Genomic DNA, 19,423 nt, shown 5'->3' with positions numbered 1-19,423 from the left:
TTGTGAATGGGAGTTCACTCATGATTTGGCTCTCTGTCTGTTATTGGTGTATAAGAATGCTTGGGATTTTTGCATACTGATTTTGTATCCTGAGACTTTGCTGAAGTTGCTTATCAGCTTACGGAGACTTTGGGCTGAGACAGTGGGGTTTTCTAAATATGCAATCATGTCATCTGCAAACAGGGACAATTTGACTTCCTCTTTTCCTAATTGAATACCCTTTATTTCTTCCTCTTGCCTGATTGCCCTAGCCAGAACTTCCAACACTATGTTGAATAGGAGTGGTGAGAGAGGGCATCCGTGTCTTGTGCCAGTTTTCAGGGGGAATGCTTCCAGTTTTTGCCCATTCAGTATGATATTGGCTGTGGGTTTGTCATAAGTAGCTCTCATTATTTTGAGATACGTTCCATCAATACCTAGTTTATTGAGATTTTTTAGCATGAAAGGCTGTTGAATTTTGTTGAAGGCCTTTTCTGCATCTATTGAGATAATCAAGTGGTTTTTGTCATTGGTTCTGTTTATGTGATGGATTACATTTATTGATTTGTATATGTTGAACCAGCCATGCATCCCAGTGATGAAGCCCACTTGATCATGGTGGATAAGGTTTTTGGTGTGCTGCTGAATTCGGTTTGCCAGTATTTTATTGAGGATTTTCGCATCGATGTTTATCAGGGATACTGGTCTAAAATTCTTTTTTGTTGTGTCTCTGCCAGGCTTTGGTATCAGGATGATGCTGGCCTCATAAAATGAATTAGGGAGGATTCTCTCCCCCTCCGGCTTTTTTTTGTGGCAGAGTCTCACTCTGTTGCCCAGGCTGGAGTGCAGTGGCGCGATCTCAGCTCGCTGCAATCTTAGCCTGCAAGGTTCGAGCAATTCTCCTGCCTCAGCCTACTGAGTACCTGGGACTACAGGTGTGCGCCACCATGCCTGGCTAATTTTTTGTATTTTTATTGGAGATGGGGTTTCACTATGCTGGTCAAGCTGGTCTCGAACTCCTGACCTCATGATCTCTCCACCTCGGCCTCCCAAAGTGCTGGATTTACAGGCATGAGCCACCTCGCCCGGCTGATTGCCCCTTTTACTGTTGATTGGAATAGTTTCGGGAGGAGTGGTACCAGCTCCTCTTTGTACCTCTGGTAGAATTTGACTTTGAATCCGTCTGGTCCTGGACTTTTTTTGGTTGGTAGGCTATGAATTATTGCCTCAATTTCAGAGCCTGTTACTGGTCTAATCACAGATTCAACTTCTTCCTGGTTTAGTCTTGGGAGGGTGTACATATCCAGGAATTCATCCATTTCTTCTAGATGGAAAAAATGGGACCTGCTGAGCCAGGCACGGGAGAGAATCTCTTGGTCTGCCGGTTTCTAAGACCATTGGAAAAGCGCAGTACTGGGCAAGAGTGTCCTGTTTTTCCAGGTACAGTCTGTCGTGGCTTCCCTTGGCTAGGAAAGGGAAATTCTCTAACCCTTTACACTTCCGGGGTGAGGCAACGTCCCACCCTGCTTCAGCTCGCCCTCCATGGGCTGCACCCACTGTCCAACCAGTCCCAGTGAGATGAACCAGATACCTCAGTTGGAAATGCAGAAATCTCCCGTCTTCTGTGTCGATCACGCTGGGAGCTGCAGACCAGAGCTGTTCCTATTTGGCCTTCTTGGAACGGATCCTCACAAATTTTAATTTTAAATATTGATTTGAAAAGCTAAAGAGATCAAAAGATGGTGATTTTCAGGTTTTCTTTAGAAAAATGTGAATTAATAATATGGGAAATTCTTGTTATAATAAGACAGTCTTCAGCCAAATTTTTTAAATTAAAAAACTGGTGAAGATTATCAGGTTCCGAAAAATGTACTGAAACTATTTATCTGTGATACCTAGTAAATACGATATGTTTTAAGGTAAGGTACAAATAGTATTTAAATATAAGCACGACCAATAAAACTTAGAACAGTATTTATCATTCTTGTTGACCATAGCTCGTGGTGAGAAATATATTTTACATACATGTTTGTAATTTCATATATATATAGTTATATATGTTTATAGTTATATACGTGAATAATTATATATGAATAAATATGTACATGTGCATACTTTTTTTCAAACAAGTTCTTGGAAAGATACTTATTCTTACACAGTATGACATAGCTTGTGATAATACTGTTTCTTGTTAATGTTGGTCAAAAAAACTAAATTGATGAGCTGTCTTACCATGTGGAATAAACAGTAACTTAGAAGATTACATTGAAAAAAGATAATTATGGGCCTGGCATGGTGGCTTATTCATGCCTGTAATCCCAGCACTTTGGGAGGCCAAAGTCGGAGTTCGAGACCAGTTTGACCAACATGGTGCAACCCCATGTCTACTAAAAATAACAAAAATTAGCTGAACATAATGGTGCATGCCCATAGTCCCAGCTACTCGGGAGGCTGAGGCAGGAAAATTGTTTGAATCCAGGAAGTGGAGGTTACAGTGAGCCGAGATAGCGCCATTGGACTCCAGCCTGGGCAACAAGGATGAAATTCCATCTCAAAAAAGAAAAAAGATAATTATGAAATAATTTTTGACAGATTTGACCTGATTTGAATTATAACCCTAGTAATATTATATGTGTTATGTATAGATTCACAATGGATTATACTTTGAGAAATTTATAGATTCACTATGTCTAGAGAAAACATAGAAGTAAAGTTGATCGTTGGTGAAATGTTTAATATGTGTCGTCAAAATTGCTAAGATGGATACTAGTTGGATCTATGATGCTGTAGGCTAGTTTTGAGGCTTGAATTCCTCCATTTAATAATATTAGACTGGCTTGACTGAACTAGAATTACAGGAAACTGCTAAGCCATATCCACATATTCAGGAGGCGGAAGAATCATCAGTGGACCAAATTTATAACCTGAGAAATAAATCTCATACTGTAATAGTTTTTATATTGGAACTTTTGTGAAATTATCTCTCAATAGCACACCTAAAAAATGAGACTTATTGGTTGGGCATAGTAGCTCACACCTGTAATCTCTGCACTTTGGGAGGCCAAGGTGGGAAGATCACTGGAGCCCAGGAGTTCGAGACCAGCCTTGGCAACATAGGGAGATGTCATCTCTACAAATTAAAATAAAATAAAATTAGCCAGGCATAGTGGCGAGCACATGTAGTCCCAGCTACTTGGGAGACTGAGGTGGCACCACTGGCACTCCAGCCTCGGTGACAGAGCAAGACCCCATCTGAAAAAAAAAAAAAAAAAAAAAATTAGGTGATAGTGTGTGTCTGTACTCCCAGCTGCTCAAGAGAATGAAGTAGGAGGATCCCTTGCACCCAGGAGTTTGAGGTTGCAATGACCTAATGATCACACCACTGCACTCCAGCCTGGGCGACACAGTGAGACTTTGTCTCAAAAAGAAAAAGAGAGAGAGAAAGATTTCTGGGCAGCATGTAACATCATAACTTCACTGCAATGACATATTTGCAAAGTTTAATAATCTTGGCAGATCTAGATTGTATTTGAGTATTCTAAAATTTTGAAATCAAGTAGTTTTAATCATAGACCACATAATTATCTTGTATTTTGCCTAAATATGACTGTCGTTTTTCTGGTAAATAGGGCAATAAAATATAAGAAAAGAGCAGGGGGACTTTGGAGCCAGAAAGTCCTGTTTACATACTTCATCACCTTTGAGCTCTATGAACCTGGGCGCATCACTTAAACTCTGAAATACAGTTTGTTTTATTATTATTATTATTATTGTACTTTAAGTTCTAGGGTACATGTACACAATGTTCAGGTTTGTTACATAAGTATACATATGCTGTGTTGGTTTGTTGCACCCATCAACTAGTCATTTACATTAGGTGAAATACCATTTTTTGAACTGTAAAATGGGAGACGATAATAATATGTACCTGACAGGATAGTTGCGTACCTCACAAACTAGTTCACAAAATAACCTTGAGAATGTTTAATACATGGTTGGTATACATTAGAGATTCAGCAAAGCGTGGTTTTTAAAATTGCTCATCACTTGAAGTATACTTTTCTTTACACTATGTTTTTATGAAATGAGTGATGAGGATTCCCTTAATAAATTGTTCTCAGAGGGATTTCAGGTTCTGATAATATTTGATTAGAACTTAGTTTGTAAATTGTATTTATTTAGGTATGTTGTGGGTTTAATGTTCTTGACTGCTGTGACTAGTACACTCATTGGGTTGGAAAACTGGTTCCATCTTAGAATTAGTCAAATACTTCTATTCCAAGATATCTTTTGTAGAAATATGTATCCTATTATGTACACGGGAGAAATCAGACTAAATGAAAAATACTCTTCTTACAAATTAAATTATATGCAATCATCTTCAATCATTAATGAAGGGACATTTCATGTCCAGAATGCCATATGTACATGAATTGTTTTTGATACCCTTTGAGCAGGGTTATTTGGAGGAAGTTGGGAATACAGGCAATATAGAGTCAAGACAAGTAAATAAATATACTTGTCTTGTATAGGAAGATGAAATGATAGTAATTGGGTATTCACTTTATTATAGATTTCATCTGATTATTGAATACTTTTTAACGAAGTGCTTGTATGGTTTATGACATTTGTTTTAATCTCATTAATTACTTGATTCCAACTCCATGAGTCATTTAGGCATCATTGAACTCTTACAATTTTCATGAACTTTTATGAGCCATCAGATTTTTATTTTTTGTGAAAATATTCAGTAGTAATGTTTTTAATGTATATATTTCCAAATTAAGTATAAGAATAAGGCATTAATCATAAGTAAGGATGAGTTGTTCTTTTTTGTTTCATCAGCCTAGTGTTCACCACAAGGATGAGTTTTTGTGTGAAGGCCATTTTATAGTCACACAATGAAAGTTACCTTTCCTCTGATTCTTTCTGAATAACAATGTTGTTATGATGTGATACCTCTATAAAACATTTTAGAATTTGAAATGTACCTCACTTGTACTTTCCCAGATCTTTGAGTCGTCTGTGCAAATAGAGTAAATTTTTCTGTGAATGCAGAAGGAATATATTAACATAGTCTGTAGGTTAAATTACTTCAACAAATGCCACAGTAAAAAAGGACATTGAGAGAAGTTGAGCTTTCTTCTGCTGAAGAAGTCTGTTAATCTAATCTTCATGTGTCAAATCATTTATTTACTTTCACATGAAGTATGTATAGTGTTAGAAGTAAGTACAGTGTTAGAAGCCTAATTTTAGCAGAAGAGATAAATACCCTTTAGATATCAATAAAATAATTATCTAAATTTAAAATAGAATAATTTATTGTTAACTATTAATGATCCTGATATTCTGTTAAGTGTTCCTATTCTAACTTTGGAATATAGTGTGTTTTAGTTTAGTTCTGGTGAATAATGTTTTATAACCAATTTATATGATGTTAAACTTTTCAAATTTATTAATATTGATAAGTTTTACATTTATTATAGCATAGATATGTTTTGAAAAACAGTCGTGTATTAATAGTATTTTAAGAATTCAATATATATGAGTTCAAGTATAACATTTGCTTGTCTGAATTAGAGAAAAATGAAACAGCAGTGGCTAACTAAAGTATTAGATGAAATTTTATAAACATAATTATTACAAACTGGTAACTGATTCATGTAATACTGACATCATCACTCCTTAAAGGAATATTCATTGCTTTATATCATATTTGAAGAAGCAGTAGTCCCCTTATCCCTGTTTTTACTTTCTGTAGTCAACCATTATCTGAAAATATTAAATGGAAAATTCCAGAATAAACAATTCGTAAGTTTTAAATTGTGCCTTGTTCTGGGTAGCATGGGGAAGTCTTGCCGCATCCCATTCATCCCACCCAAGATGTGGATCATCCCTTTGAACATACAGTAGATCCACACCATATACTCTGTCCATCTCGTATTCACTTAGTCTGTCTACCTTATCCGATCAAAAAAACATAGTGTACATGGGATTCAATACTATTTATGATTTCAGGCATCCACTGGGGTTCTTGGAACATATCCCCTGTGGATTAAGGAAGACTACTGTATTCATAAACATCCATTTCGTTACACCAGTAGGCTACAGTAAAATATTTTAGAGGACACATCAGAATGCTTCATTTCAGGATCAAGGAAAGCTAATTGCAATTTAGAAGTATTTAATTTGAAAGTTATTGCAAATGACTTGATATTAATAATCTTTTCTTCCAATTAAAAATAAATTTTTTTAGAGACATGGTTCTCAGTATGTTGCCCACAGTGGAGTGTGGTGGCAATTAATGGGTGTGCCAGTAGTGCCCTATATCCTCAAACTCCTGGGCTCAAGCAATCCTCCTGCCTTAGCCTCCCTTGTAGCTGGGACTACAGGCATGCACAACTGCACCTGTCTTATTGATATTAATAATCTTAATAGAGTTAGTACCCCTGCCTTCTAATAGTTTTCACCAATTGCAATATTGTTTTACCATAGAATTTTTTGTTTGTTTGTTTAACTTTAGCTTTGCTTTTCAGAAATTGTCCTTGGCTGGGTGCAGTGGCTCATGCCTGTAATCCCAGCACTTTGGGAGGCCAAGGCAGGTGGATCACCTGGGGTCAGGAGTTTGAGACCAACTTGGGCATGGTGATGTTCACCTATAGTCCCAGCTACTTGGGAGGCTGATTCTCCTCAGGCAGGAGAAACACTTGAGCCTGGGAAGTGGAGGTTGCAGTGAGCCGAGATCACACCACTGCACTCCAGCCGGGGCAACAGAACAAGACTTTTTCTCAAAAACAAACAAACAAACAGAAAACATCATCCTTATGATAAAGGCAAAATAATCAAACTCTGATAAAGAACACTTGGTTAGGATTTTTACTTTTCAAAGTGTTGTGGCCCATATGGATCTAAACCTGTTTCTGGGCCTGTCTATCCCATGCTTTTCAACAGCAATAAATCCATTATCTTGAATTCCTTTAACATAGAAGTGTGAATAATTAAGATTTGGGAGATACACAGTTGGTTTTGGCACTGTTAAGGGAGAAAGAGGATTACTAAGTGGATTAGTTGATCTTTAATTTCTCACTAGGTCAACCCTGAAGACATATTCTGTTATTTTCCTTCCTCCTACCAAAAAATATCTGTGCTAGAGATTACTGCTAGAGATGGGCAGTCATATGTTATAGAAAATCTCCACGGCCGGGCGCGGTGGCTCAAGCCTGTAATCCCAGCACTTTGGGAGGCCGAGACAGGCGGATCACGAGGTCAGGAGATCGAGACCATCCTGGCTAACCCGGTGAAACCCCGTCTCTACTGAAAAATACCAAAAACTAGCCGGGCGAGGTGGCGGGCGCCTGTAGTCCCAGCTACTCAGGAGGCTGAGGCAGGAGAATGGCGTGAACCCAGGAGGTGGAGCTTGCAGTGAGCTGAGATCCGAGATCCGGCCACTGCACTCCAGCCTGGGCGACAGAGCGAGACTCCGTCTCAAAAAAAAAAAAAAGAAAAGAAAATCTCCACATGGGTCAGTGTTGGCATAGCTGTCATAGTACTAGCCCCAGAGGAACGTTCTTGAGGGAGTGTTCTTACCTGTTTATCTCCTCCTGCCACTTACCTTGCTCATCCACTTCAAGACATTTCTACCAGTAAATTGTTTTACTTGAAAATGAATAGGGCTTAATAAAAAAAATTATTTAAACTATTTTAAGGAAGCCTTTCATAGAAGAGGATTTACTGAGGTTTATACTTCTGAAGAGCAACAGAAACTGCACTTAGAACTTTAATTCACTTAAGTGAAAATGTATATATGTAGTTCAGTGTCTTCTGCATTGTAAGCACTCAGATGTGTGAGGAATGATTGACATTTGAAATGGTCATTATGTCTCTTAGATATTTTAAATTAATCTCTGTATCTGTTTTTGCCAATGATGCATTTTCCCTAGGAATAAAAGACATACACATGAATACAGTTAACAGAAATATTGTTAGCTAAATAAAATTATGTCTAAGATCATAATATATCAGGAAATTGTTTTTATACAGGTAAATGGTTGCAGTTTTGTGATGAAAACAGGAAAACCTACAAATTTATTAAGGGTACGATATTTAAAACTACTCGTGATACTAATGTTGTATACTATTTAAAATCATCTGGCTTACTAACAAAACTTTTTCCTGCATGTACTTCTTTCTGTGTGTGATTTCAAATTAATTTTCATGTTTACTAAAACAAAGTTATCTACCATTTATTACAAAACTCAATTGTAGACCAGGCATGGTGGCTCACATCTTTAATCCCAGCACTTTGGGAGTCTGAGGCAGGTGGATCACTGAGATCAGGAGTTCGAGACCAGCCTGACCAACAAAGTGAAACCCCATCTCTACTATAAGTACAAAAATTAGCCAGGCGTGGTGGCAGCCGCCTGTAGTCCCAAGCTACTCGGGAGGGTGAGACAAGAGAATTGCTTGAACCCGGGAAGCAGAAGTTGCAGTGAGCTGAGATTGCGCCACTGCACTCCAACCTGGGTGACGGAGCAAGACCCTGTCAAAAAAAGAAAACTCAATTGTAACAGAATTTGCAGATAGCCTGTTTATATTCTTGAGGTAAATGCCATGTTAACAAAGTAGGTTGCCATACTGTAATCTTCCAGGTGGTGAGTGATGTTTTAAAGTGGACCTTGCTGTGGATTTCAGTATTTTAATCTCTCTCCCTAAGGAATATTGCTAGTACTGAATTCTTTAAAATCTTGGATTGATTTAGGAAGAAGAATTTGGTGTTGATGATTCTTATTCTGAACAAGGAGCACAGTACAGTCTGACTCACCTAGAGATGATGGAAAGTGAGTTGGCTGGGAAGCAGCATGAGATTGAAGAGCTAAACAGAGAGCTGGAAGAAATGAGGGTTACCTATGGGACTGAAGGACTGCAGCAGGTATGTTTATTTTCTGTGGCTTTTGATTTGCTACTCACAAAAACAGAAACAGGAACTGTGAATAATAGTGGTCTTTAAAGATGTTTTTTTCTTTATTTTTTTTTTAACTTTTTGCTTTTTTTTTTTTTTTTCATACAGGGTCTTGCTCTGTCTCCCAGGCTGGAGTGTAGTGGTGCAGTCTCGGCCCACTGCATCCTCTGCCTTCTGGGCTCAAGTGATCCTCCCACCTCAGCCTTCTGAGTAACTGGGACTATAGGCATGCACTAACACACCCAGCTAATTTTTTGTAGAGACAGGGTGTCACCTCAAATTCCTGGACTCCCCTTGGCCTCCCAAAGTGCTAGGATTACAGGCGTGCGCTACCGTGCCTGGCCTAAAGAAGGGGGTTTTCAAATGGTAACTTAGTGGGACACAGTGGCATGCCCCTGTAGTTCTAGTTACTCAGGAGGCTGAGGTGGGAGGATCGCTTGACCCATGAGTTCAGGTCCAGCCTGGGCAACATTGAGAGTCCCTGTCTCTTAAACAGAAAACTAAATGGTAACGATATCACTTACAATTTTTGTTCTTATGCACAGCATAAATAACCCTGCTTAAAAGTAGGATTTCATTAACAGGGTTGATATAACACAGACTCTTTTTTAACTTTATGATAAATCATTTTAGTAAGACAGATGTTTTTGTAATCAGCCTGAGAGAAAATTATGGTGCAAACCACATCAAAATATAACTTAAGTCCGTTAAGAATGTCAGCAAGTTGGGCATGGTGGCTCATGCCTGTAATCCTAGTACTTCATGAGGCTGAGGCAAGAGGATAACTTGAGTCTAGTAGTTTGAGACTGGCCTGGTGAAAATAGCAAGACCCCGCTTCTACAAAAAATTTAAAAATTAGCCAGGCATAGTGGTGTATGCCTGTAGTCCTAGTTACTTGGGAGGCTGAAATGGGAAGATCAGTTCAGCCCAAGAGATTGAGGCAGTAGTGAGCCAAAATCACACCACTGCACTCTAACCTGTGCAACAGAGCGAGACCCTGTCTCAAAAAAGAACAGAAAAACAATGTCAGTGGGTCCTTGTAAGTAACCTTTTGTGGTTAGACTAACATCTGTGGTTAGACTGCCATAACTGTCTATGGCAGTCAGTTATGAAAACAAGGTGAAATAGGATGTTGATGAGGATGACAAAATACATTTCAGTCTCATCCTCTTCAGAAACAAGTTGGAATTAAACATGTCTAGAGTGGTGTTGCCTGGGAACAGATTAGGGGCACCCCTAAATATAAAGGCACTTGTCCTTCTATAAGTAAATATATGGATTAGTCAGATCAAATATAATTTTTTCCTTAGTTCAGATAAATTTTTTGAAGTTGATTTGGAAGCACCAGTTTCTATAAGTTAATAGTTTTCAAATGTGGAAAAGACTGCTTACAAAATGTAAGAATTCTGCCAATGTGTTTTGAATTCTTATTTTGAAAAAGTTGCCTGCAATAATAGTCAATTTAAAAAAAAAATAAATCTAGCACTTACTATTTTCTTTTAGTTACAAGAATTTGAAGCTGCCATTAAACAAAGAGATGGCATTATAACCCAGCTCACTGCTAATTTACAACAAGCAAGAAGAGAAAAGGATGAGACAATGAGAGAATTTTTAGAGTTGACAGAACAGAGTCAAAAATTACAGATTCAGTTTCAGCAAGTAAGTGTTACTAATGCAACAAAATTCATTAGTTTTTTAGTAATGAATTTTAAAAATTCAAGAACAAATCTGAATTTGTTGAAAAGCCATTTCTTATATCATGTATGAAGAATTAGTGAATATGTGTTGCTATGTTAACCAGGAATTTAATTCATATTTCTTAAATGGTTTTCTACTAATATTTCCTTTGTATTTCCACCCTGTCTCTGTTTTGAAATCTTACAAATCTTATAAGGTTGATTGAGGGTATTTCTGCAGAAATTAACCTGTAGTCACATCCTACCTTTGCCAGTTCTGGTATGGTTTATTTTAGTTAGGTTCTAAATGATAATAAGACTAAATATATTCCATTTTCTTTTAATTAGAGCCACAGGAATCTAATTGCATTAATCAGAATTTCTGATGGCAAGTAGCAAAACAATTTGAAATAGCTGAAGCAAAAGGGAGGTATTTAGTGTAAGGATTCAGGCTGTTTCCAGAATCCAAGGGCAGAAATACAACCAGGCCTCTGAAAGGGATTGGAACTACAAACTGGAAAGCCACGGAGAATTTGGGAAGTACTGTCTTTGAGGCCTCACTTTTCTTCCCATATCTACCTCAGTCTCAGGAGACCTAGCTTCTCTGCTGTATCATGGAAAAGATAATTTTATTGGCTCGGCTTGGGTATACCTATCTAGTTAGCCAAGGTAGCATGTTTGCTAGGGTCTCAAGCCTGCAAAGTTCCCAGAGAGCTATTGCAGGCACACCCCAAAGGTGTCTATTCCCTAATACAGTCACTTCAGAATTTAACATTTTGAGGTTTCTATTTTCAGTTGCAGGCTAGTGAAACTCTGAGAAACAGCACTCATAGTAGCACAGCTGCAGACTTACTACAAGCCAAACAACAGATCCGCACTCATCAACAGCAGCTTGAAGAACAAGACCACTTACTAGAAGATTATCAGAAAAAGAAAGAAGACTTCACAATGCAAATTAGTTTCTTGCAAGAAAAAATTAAAGTATATGAAATGGTATGTTTATTTTAAGGAAGTCAGCTAACTTGTAGAAGCTTTACAGTTTAAAGTTTTTTATGCAAGTGGCTTTTTTTGTTAGGCACATGAATCACAAAATTTCATAATTAAGCTCTTTGTGTAATTTATTTCAAAAGCAAATGGGAATCTCAGTAATAGAGTTTTTAAGATAATAGTCATTACTGAGTTCCCTAAAAGTGATCAACCTATGTTAAACTGAATTAGCAGGAAAATCTGAATTTATAACCATAGTTTTTTTTGTCATTTATAATTATTTCCACTTATTTTAGCCATAGTTGTGAAATTCAGAAAATATTTTCACAACAGAAAGAAATTTTATGGATTTTAATGAGAAAAAAAATCGAATATAGTCAGTTCTCTTTATTTACATAAGTTATGTTCCATAGACTTAAGTTTCTGGGAACACTTATTTAGCAAATAAGTTCTCTGGTGGGGGGTTGGTGGAGGAAGTATGTGTCTGTGTATGGGTGTGTATATTTTACATATATGTATACCACATTGATTATAATCTTAAATCATAAAAACTACTCATCCTGGAAGATTGTTTCTTTATTTTTTAAAAGAGAAATCAAGGTTCAGAAGTGACTTGCTTGAGGCTGCCCCACTAACAGGTGTCAGGCTGGGATTCAGATCCTGTCAGTTGCCCCAGAGCTGGAGCTTCCTATACTATACTGCACTGCCTCGGGTCCTCTCCATCCCTCTGGTCCTCTCTATAAGGGATGAACAAGGCAGTGTGGTCACCTTGTTTGACCTCAGCTAAAAGTGTATGTCCAGTAACTCAAATTTTTTGTCACTCTGTGCACACCTACAAATGACTGAAAGCACCGTGAGCATTGATTTGGGTGTTACAAATAAATTTTTGCAAGAACTCACAAATATGGAATCTGCAAAGAATGAGGATGGATTGTACATGCAATATAATACTTTTTATAAACTTAGGAGGTTCCTCTGCAAGATGTTGAGAAATTACCAAGACAAGAATATTGTTTGGATAATAATAATAGTAGTAATTAGCATTTATTAAGTGCTTACTGTGTAATACACAGTATTCAAAGCATCTTACACATATTAACTCATTGAATCATCACCGTAGGCCTGTGCAATAGAAGTACCATTATCACTCCTATTTTCTAAATGAGGACACCAAGACAAAGCAAGATGAGGTAAATTGCTCTGGTATACACAGGTAATAAGTTGATAGAGCCAGATTTCAAATCTAGGTTGTCTGACTCCAGAGACTGCTTTTAAATAATAGGGAGTGTACAAATTGGTGACAATGATATTATGAAAAATACGTGCTTTACAACTATAAGGTAATTTAAAAGTAATTAGGTAAGTGTTTACAGAACACCTATTTTTGTAGCAGGCCCTTGAAAGAAATACAGTGAGGCTTAAAGTGTGCCCTTTTCTTCACTGGAACTCATAGATTAGTAGGAGAGCTATGGCATGTACAAAGGACACCACAAAACCAGGATAAATTTGGGCCAAAAGTGCTTTGAAAGTTCTGAATAGGTCTGGCTTCATGAGGGAAGAGATTCAGGGTAGGCTTTAGTGGAGGAGTTTCTATTTCAGTTAAGTTTGTAAGTAGGAACACCCCCTTTTTAATTGTATTTTGTTTCCCCAGCAGTTGGTCTAATGCATAGAACATAGTAGCTACTCAATACTTACTTCGTAAACAAGTGGATAAATTAAGGATCTCAACTGATAGAAATGGGGAGAACATTTTAGACAGAGTGTGGAGTAGGCATAAAGACTTAGGATGAAACATGTTAAAAATCAGTAAGGATCAAAAAATGGTGTAATTTATCTAGAAACAGTAGTCTTTGAAGGTTAATCTTTCCAGAGGTAAGAGTAGAAGAATAATCTAGGGCTCGGTGAGAAGAGCCTGGAGATTGGATTGTATTATATTTACTCTGTGGGCCATATAAATTGAGATTATCTAAAATTCAAGTAATTCATTTTTGTAGGGGGAATAACCTTTGTTTATTTGAATGTAACAAGAATACTTTTATCAATCTGTTTTTCACTATATACATATTTTTAAAATTTTTATTCTTAAGAAAATGAATCCCCCCGAGTAATAGTTCTATTGGCAGCTGAGGCATTAGGGTCAGCTAAGGCATTAGGGTCAGAAATGAAATGGTCTTTGTTCCCTAGACCAGTGGTCCCCAACCTTTTTGGCACCAAGGACCAGTTTCATGGAAGACACTTTTTCCACAGACTTGGGGGAGGAATGGTTTGGGGATGACATCAGGCATTAGTTAGATTCGTATAAGGAGCTTGCAAACTAGATCCTTCACATGGACAGTTCACAATAAAGTTTGAGCTCCTATGAGAATCTAATGCTGCAGCTGATCTGACAGAGGCGAGCTTACTGCTCGCTTACCTCCTGCTGTGGAGCCCAGTCCTTAACAGGCCCCAACTGGTACTGGGTCCGCAGCCTGGAGGTTGGGGACCCCTTCCTTACACAACTGTGTCGATGATCAAAAGCTCATTCTCATTGTCCTAATCCTGCAAACTTCCTATCGTGCCATAGCATATTATTCCCCACCATCTCAGGTGTATTTCCAAAAGATAGTGTATTCAACCACAAGGCTTTTTTTTTTTTTTTTTTAAGACCACAAAATATAAGTGGTTTAAAACCATGTACTTTGAAATAAGTGACACTAAGAAAAATAAACCATAAGTTTGTGTTGTTTAATGGTTGAATGAAGAATTATTGTTGGTGGTTATTATATCAGGTGTTGGACAATTTTGAATTAAATGATACTGTTTTATGAAGACCCCCCTCCCTTACCGAAATCAGGAAACAGAAAAGTTAGATTTTATAACATTAACATTTTTCAAACTTAGTTACTTATTTAACAGTTTAACTGGAATTGACCACCATGAACCGATTTTACTTTCTCATAGGCTCCAAATGTGTTATGGATTTCTTTCTAGTATGTAAATATATTATACTTGTATATATTAATAGTGCAGTAAGAATAAAATGCCTTAATAGATGATATTTTATTTTAGCATATTCTGTGAGATAGAGGAAATAATATTATCTTTGTTGTACGGATGAAACACTGGGATTCAAGGAGATTAAACTGATTTACTAATATCCTGTTGTAGTGCAGAGTTTGAAGTAAGAAGGCTCAGGACTTGGTAATAACATGGTAATATTGGATGGGATATGTGATACTAAGACAAAAGCTGATAGAGTTTTGCCCAAGAGGCTGCACAGGATAACATTCATTGCCTTGGTTAATTTGTATAGTACAGAATCTGGCCTTCAACTTGTAGGTTCAGAAGTCTGATTTTTTTTTTTTCCCCTGTCAACTGAGACGAGCTACCTCAAAAGTGAACTCAGATTTTCCAAGTTAACGAGACTAATTTTTTTTGTTTGTTTTGAGACAGAGTCTCGCTCTGTCTCACAGGCTGGAGTCCAATGGTGAGATCTCAGCTCACTGCAACCTCTGTCCTCCAGGTTCATGTGATTCTCCTGCCTTAGCCTCCTGAGTAGCTGGGATCACAGTTGCCCACCCTCACACCCGGCTAATTTTTGTGTTTTTAGTAGAGACGGGGTTTCACCATGAGGCTAATATTTAAAGCTTGAATAAGATTATTAATTTACAATGAGAAATCATTATCACAGGGACCTAAATATTTCAAGTTCATTGGATTTTTATATTATTTCCATGGGCAGATGAATTTTTAAAGTCAAATAATAATTATGAAGTTAGTTAGTGACCATGAGATCAAAAGGTTTTAGAGGAATCACATGTTCAGGGGCATTAGGCTGAGATAACCTGATCTATCTCTCTCACAGTAGGAATGATCATGCCTATAGATGGGAATTCTTAAATGCTGTTTGCTACAAGCCCTGATGTTTCTTTCTACGTTAGGTAATGTTTTTTCTAGAGCGACCAGAATTCTCAAAGGCTGTATTTGAATGGGCACTGCCAACATTTCCCTCTGAGGCTTTTCTTTTTCTTAGCCTTGACGTTTCTTCTTTAGATAAGTTAATACATTCATTCAAGGCACCTTTGAGTCCTGTTTACCTGGGACTCCTGTTTCCTTAAAATAATTTTACTTACCTACTTATGTTCTGATCCATTCTGTAGATTTCATGTATTTATTTGTTTTTGAGACTATAGCCCTCTGTTACTTACAGAAGCAACTAAGTTACTGAAGCAAAACTTTGACCGAGGGCCTCTGCTTGACTTTGTCATGCTGAAGTAATCACGATAACAAATATGCCTTGGCCTGTGTCTGCGCTTAGCCTTGTCTCCGTTCCAGAATAGAATCCCAAATAAGAACTGGGGGAGAGTATCTGCTTTGCTTTCAAAATTCTGTTTAAACCAAAAGTTTAGGACCAAGTTGATATGCCATAAATGGTATAGTTGTCTTAGATGTCACTTGAGGTTCAACCTTTTAAGCATTGCATATCTCTAAATTTCTGACTGACTTAAGAGCCCAGGACTGAAGTTAAGACAGACCGTTAGGAATCTGTTTTTGTTGTTTTTCTTTACCATAGCCCTTGCCCATGACACACATTGAAGTCACCAGAATACATGTGAGGAACTTTGATTTGTTTTTATCTTTCTGAATGTGTTTAGAGTATATGCAGTACTTTAGCTATAGAGAATACTAAATATTTAGAATGTTGATCAGTTATTAAGAAAAATGAGAATATAACAGTTTGGAGACATCTAAAATCAGACTGGGTTTTTAAACTAAAACTTTTAATCACAGAAATGTTAAGAGAAATTTCTTCTAAGAAGGCCATAACTACTGTAGTGTTTGCTCACAAGTAGTGTTGGGTACACGAGTTCTAGGTCTCATTATTGTGGAAACAATTGAGGGGCAGGACCAACATTTACTTTTTGTAGAATTTTTTAAAAAGGAAACTTCTATCAATCTTTTGGTAATGAGATGAAGCGGTATAATTTGCCAGAAGCTAAAAATGCCATCTTACGTTTTCATTTTTTTCCCTAAAGGAACAAGATAAAAAAGTAGAAAACTCAAATAAAGAAGAAATACAGGAAAAGGAGACAATCATTGAAGAATTAAACACAAAAATAATAGAAGAAGAAAAGAAAACTCTTGAGCTAAAGGATAAATTAACAGCTGCTGATAAATTACTAGGAGAATTACAAGAACAGGTTGTGCAAAAGAACCAAGAAATAAAAAATATGAAATTAGAGCTGACTAATTCTAAGCAAAAAGAAAGACAATCTTCTGAAGAAATAAAACAGTTAATGGGGACAGTCGAAGAACTTCAGAAGAGAAATCATAAAGACAGCCAGTTCGAAACTGATATAGTACAACGAATGGAACAAGAAACACAAAGAAAGTTAGAACAACTCCGAGCAGAGCTGGATGAGATGTATGGGCAGCAGATAGTGCAAATGAAACAAGAATTAATAAGACAACACGTGTCACAGATGGAGGAACTTAAAACACGGCATAAGGGAGAAATGGAGAATGCTTTAAGGTCATATCCAAATATTACAGTTAATGAAGATCAGATAAAGTTAATGAATGTGGCAATAAATGAACTGAATATAAAATTGCAAGATACTAACTCTCAAAAGGAAAAACTCAAGGAAGAACTAGGAGTAATTTTAGAAGAAAAGTGTGCTCTGCAGAGACAGCTTCAAGACCTTTTTGAAGAATTGAGCTTTTCAAGGGAACAAATTCAGAGAGCTAGACAGACAATAGCTGAACAAGAAAGTAAACTGAATGAAGCACAAAAGTCCCTTAGTACAGTGGAAGATTTGAAAGCTGAGATTGTTTCTGCATCTGAATCCCGAAAGGAACTAGAATTAAAACATGAAGCAGAAGTTACAAATTATAAGATAAAACTTGAAATGTTAGAAAAAGAAAAGAATGCTGTGTTAGACAGAATGGCTGAATCACAAGAAGCTGAATTAGAGAGGCTGAGAACACAGCTTCTATTTAGTCATGAAGAAGAACTTTCCAAACTGAAGGAAGATTTAGAAATTGAACATCGAATAAATATTGAAAAACTTAAAGATAATTTAGGCATTCACTATAAACAGCAGATAGATGGTTTACAGAATGAAATGAGTCAAAAGATAGAAACCATGCAGTTTGAAAAAGACAATTTGATAACTAAGCAGAATCAATTAATTTTGGAAATTTCGAAGCTAAAAGATTTACAGCAGTCTCTTGTAAATTCAAAGTCAGAAGAAATGACTCTTCAAATCAATGAACTTCAAAAAGAAATTGAAATACTCAGACAAGAAGAAAAGGAAAAGGGTACACTTGAACAAGAAGTTCAAGAATTACAACTTAAAACAGAACTATTAGAAAAACAGATGAAGGAAAAAGAGAATGATCTTCAAGAAAAATTCACACAACTTGAAGCAGAGAATAGCATTCTTAAAGATGAAAAGAAAGCTCTTGAAGACATGTTGAAAATACATACTCCGGATAACCAAGAAGAAAGATTGATTTTCATAGACTCCATTAAGTCCAAATCCAAAGACTCTGTCTGGGAAAAAGAAATAGAAATACTTACAGAGGAAAATGAGGACCTCAAACAGCAATGTATTCAGCTAAATGAAGAGATTGAAAAGCAAAGGAACACTTTTTCATTTGCGGAAAAAAACTTTGAAGTTAACTATCAAGAGTTACAAGAGGAATATGCTTGCCTTCTCAAAGTAAAAGATGATTTAGAAGACAGTAAAAATAAACAGGAATTAGAGTATAAAAGTAAGCTTAAAGCACTTAATGAAGAGCTTCATTTGCAAAGAATAAATCCAACAACAGTGAAAATGAAAAGTTCTGTCTTTGATGAAGACAAAACTTTTGTAGCAGAAACATTGGAAATGGGTGAGGTTGTTGAGAAGGATACAACAGAACTCATGGAAAAACTTGAGGTAACCAAGCGAGAGAAATTAGAGCTGTCACAGAGACTAGCTGATCTTTCTGAACAATTGAAACAGAAACATGGTGAGATTAGTTTTCTAAATGAAGAAGTTAAATCTTTAAAGCAAGAGAAAGAACAAGTTTTATTGAGATGTAGAGAGCTAGAAATCATTATTAACCACAACAGGGCAGAAAATGTACAGCCATGTGATACTCAAGTAAACTCCTTATCAGATGGAGTTGTGACTATGACAAGCAGGGATGCTGAAGGATCAGTTTCTAAAGTAAATAAAAGTTTTGGTGAAGAATCAAAAATAATGGTGGAAGATAAAGTTTCTTTTGAAAATATGACTACTGGAAAAGAAAGTAAGCAAGAACAGTTGATTTTGGATCACTTACCATCTGTAACAAAGGAATCATCACTTAGAGCAGCTCAACCAAGTGAAAATGATAAACTTCAGAAAGAACTCAATGTACTTAAATCAGAACAGGTATGTTTACTTATTTACATATGGTAAAGCACAATGAAAATGTACGTTTCGGCCAGGCGCAGTGGCTCACGCCTGTAATCGTAACACTTTGGGAGGCCAAGGCTGGCGGATCACAAGGTCAGGAGATCAAGACCATCCTGGCTAACATGGTGAAACCCTGTCTCTACTAAAAACACAAAAAATTAGCTGGGCATGGTGGCGGGTGCCTGTAGTCCCAGCTGCTGGGGAGACTGAGGCAGGAAAATGGCGTGAACCCAGGAGGCAGAGCTTGCAGTGAGCCAAGATCGTGCCACTGTGCTCTAGCCTGGACAAGAGAGTGAGACTCTGTCTCAAAAAAAAAAAAAAAGAGAGAAAAAAAGAAAATGTACATTTCACACTAAGGCTTCACCTTCATAAAACATAAATTCATATCCTTAGAA

General features: G+C 36.9%; 1 protein-coding gene across 2 annotated transcripts in view; it reads left to right on the top strand.

Moving 5' to 3' along the window:
• The window catches only part of AKAP9 (A kinase (PRKA) anchor protein 9), a 172,310-nt gene that overhangs the window by 44,118 nt on the left and 108,769 nt on the right, over positions 1-19,423 (top strand). For both annotated transcript variants that reach the window (XM_011989703.1, XM_011989696.1), the window contains exons 4-8: positions 8,020-8,073; positions 8,738-8,908; positions 10,442-10,597; positions 11,410-11,607; positions 16,617-19,004. In XM_011989703.1, the coding sequence (XP_011845093.1) occupies positions 8,020-8,073; positions 8,738-8,908; positions 10,442-10,597; positions 11,410-11,607; positions 16,617-19,004 (2,967 nt within the window). The remainder of the gene's footprint in view (positions 1-8,019; positions 8,074-8,737; positions 8,909-10,441; positions 10,598-11,409; positions 11,608-16,616; positions 19,005-19,423) is intronic.

Source organism: Mandrillus leucophaeus, unplaced genomic scaffold (genome assembly GCF_000951045.1).
Source record: "Mandrillus leucophaeus isolate KB7577 unplaced genomic scaffold, Mleu.le_1.0 Scaffold1098, whole genome shotgun sequence".
Lineage (NCBI taxonomy): Eukaryota > Metazoa > Chordata > Mammalia > Primates > Cercopithecidae > Mandrillus > Mandrillus leucophaeus.
Note: the sequence above shows the minus strand (reverse complement) of the source record. Positions and strands in the feature narration are given on the sequence as shown.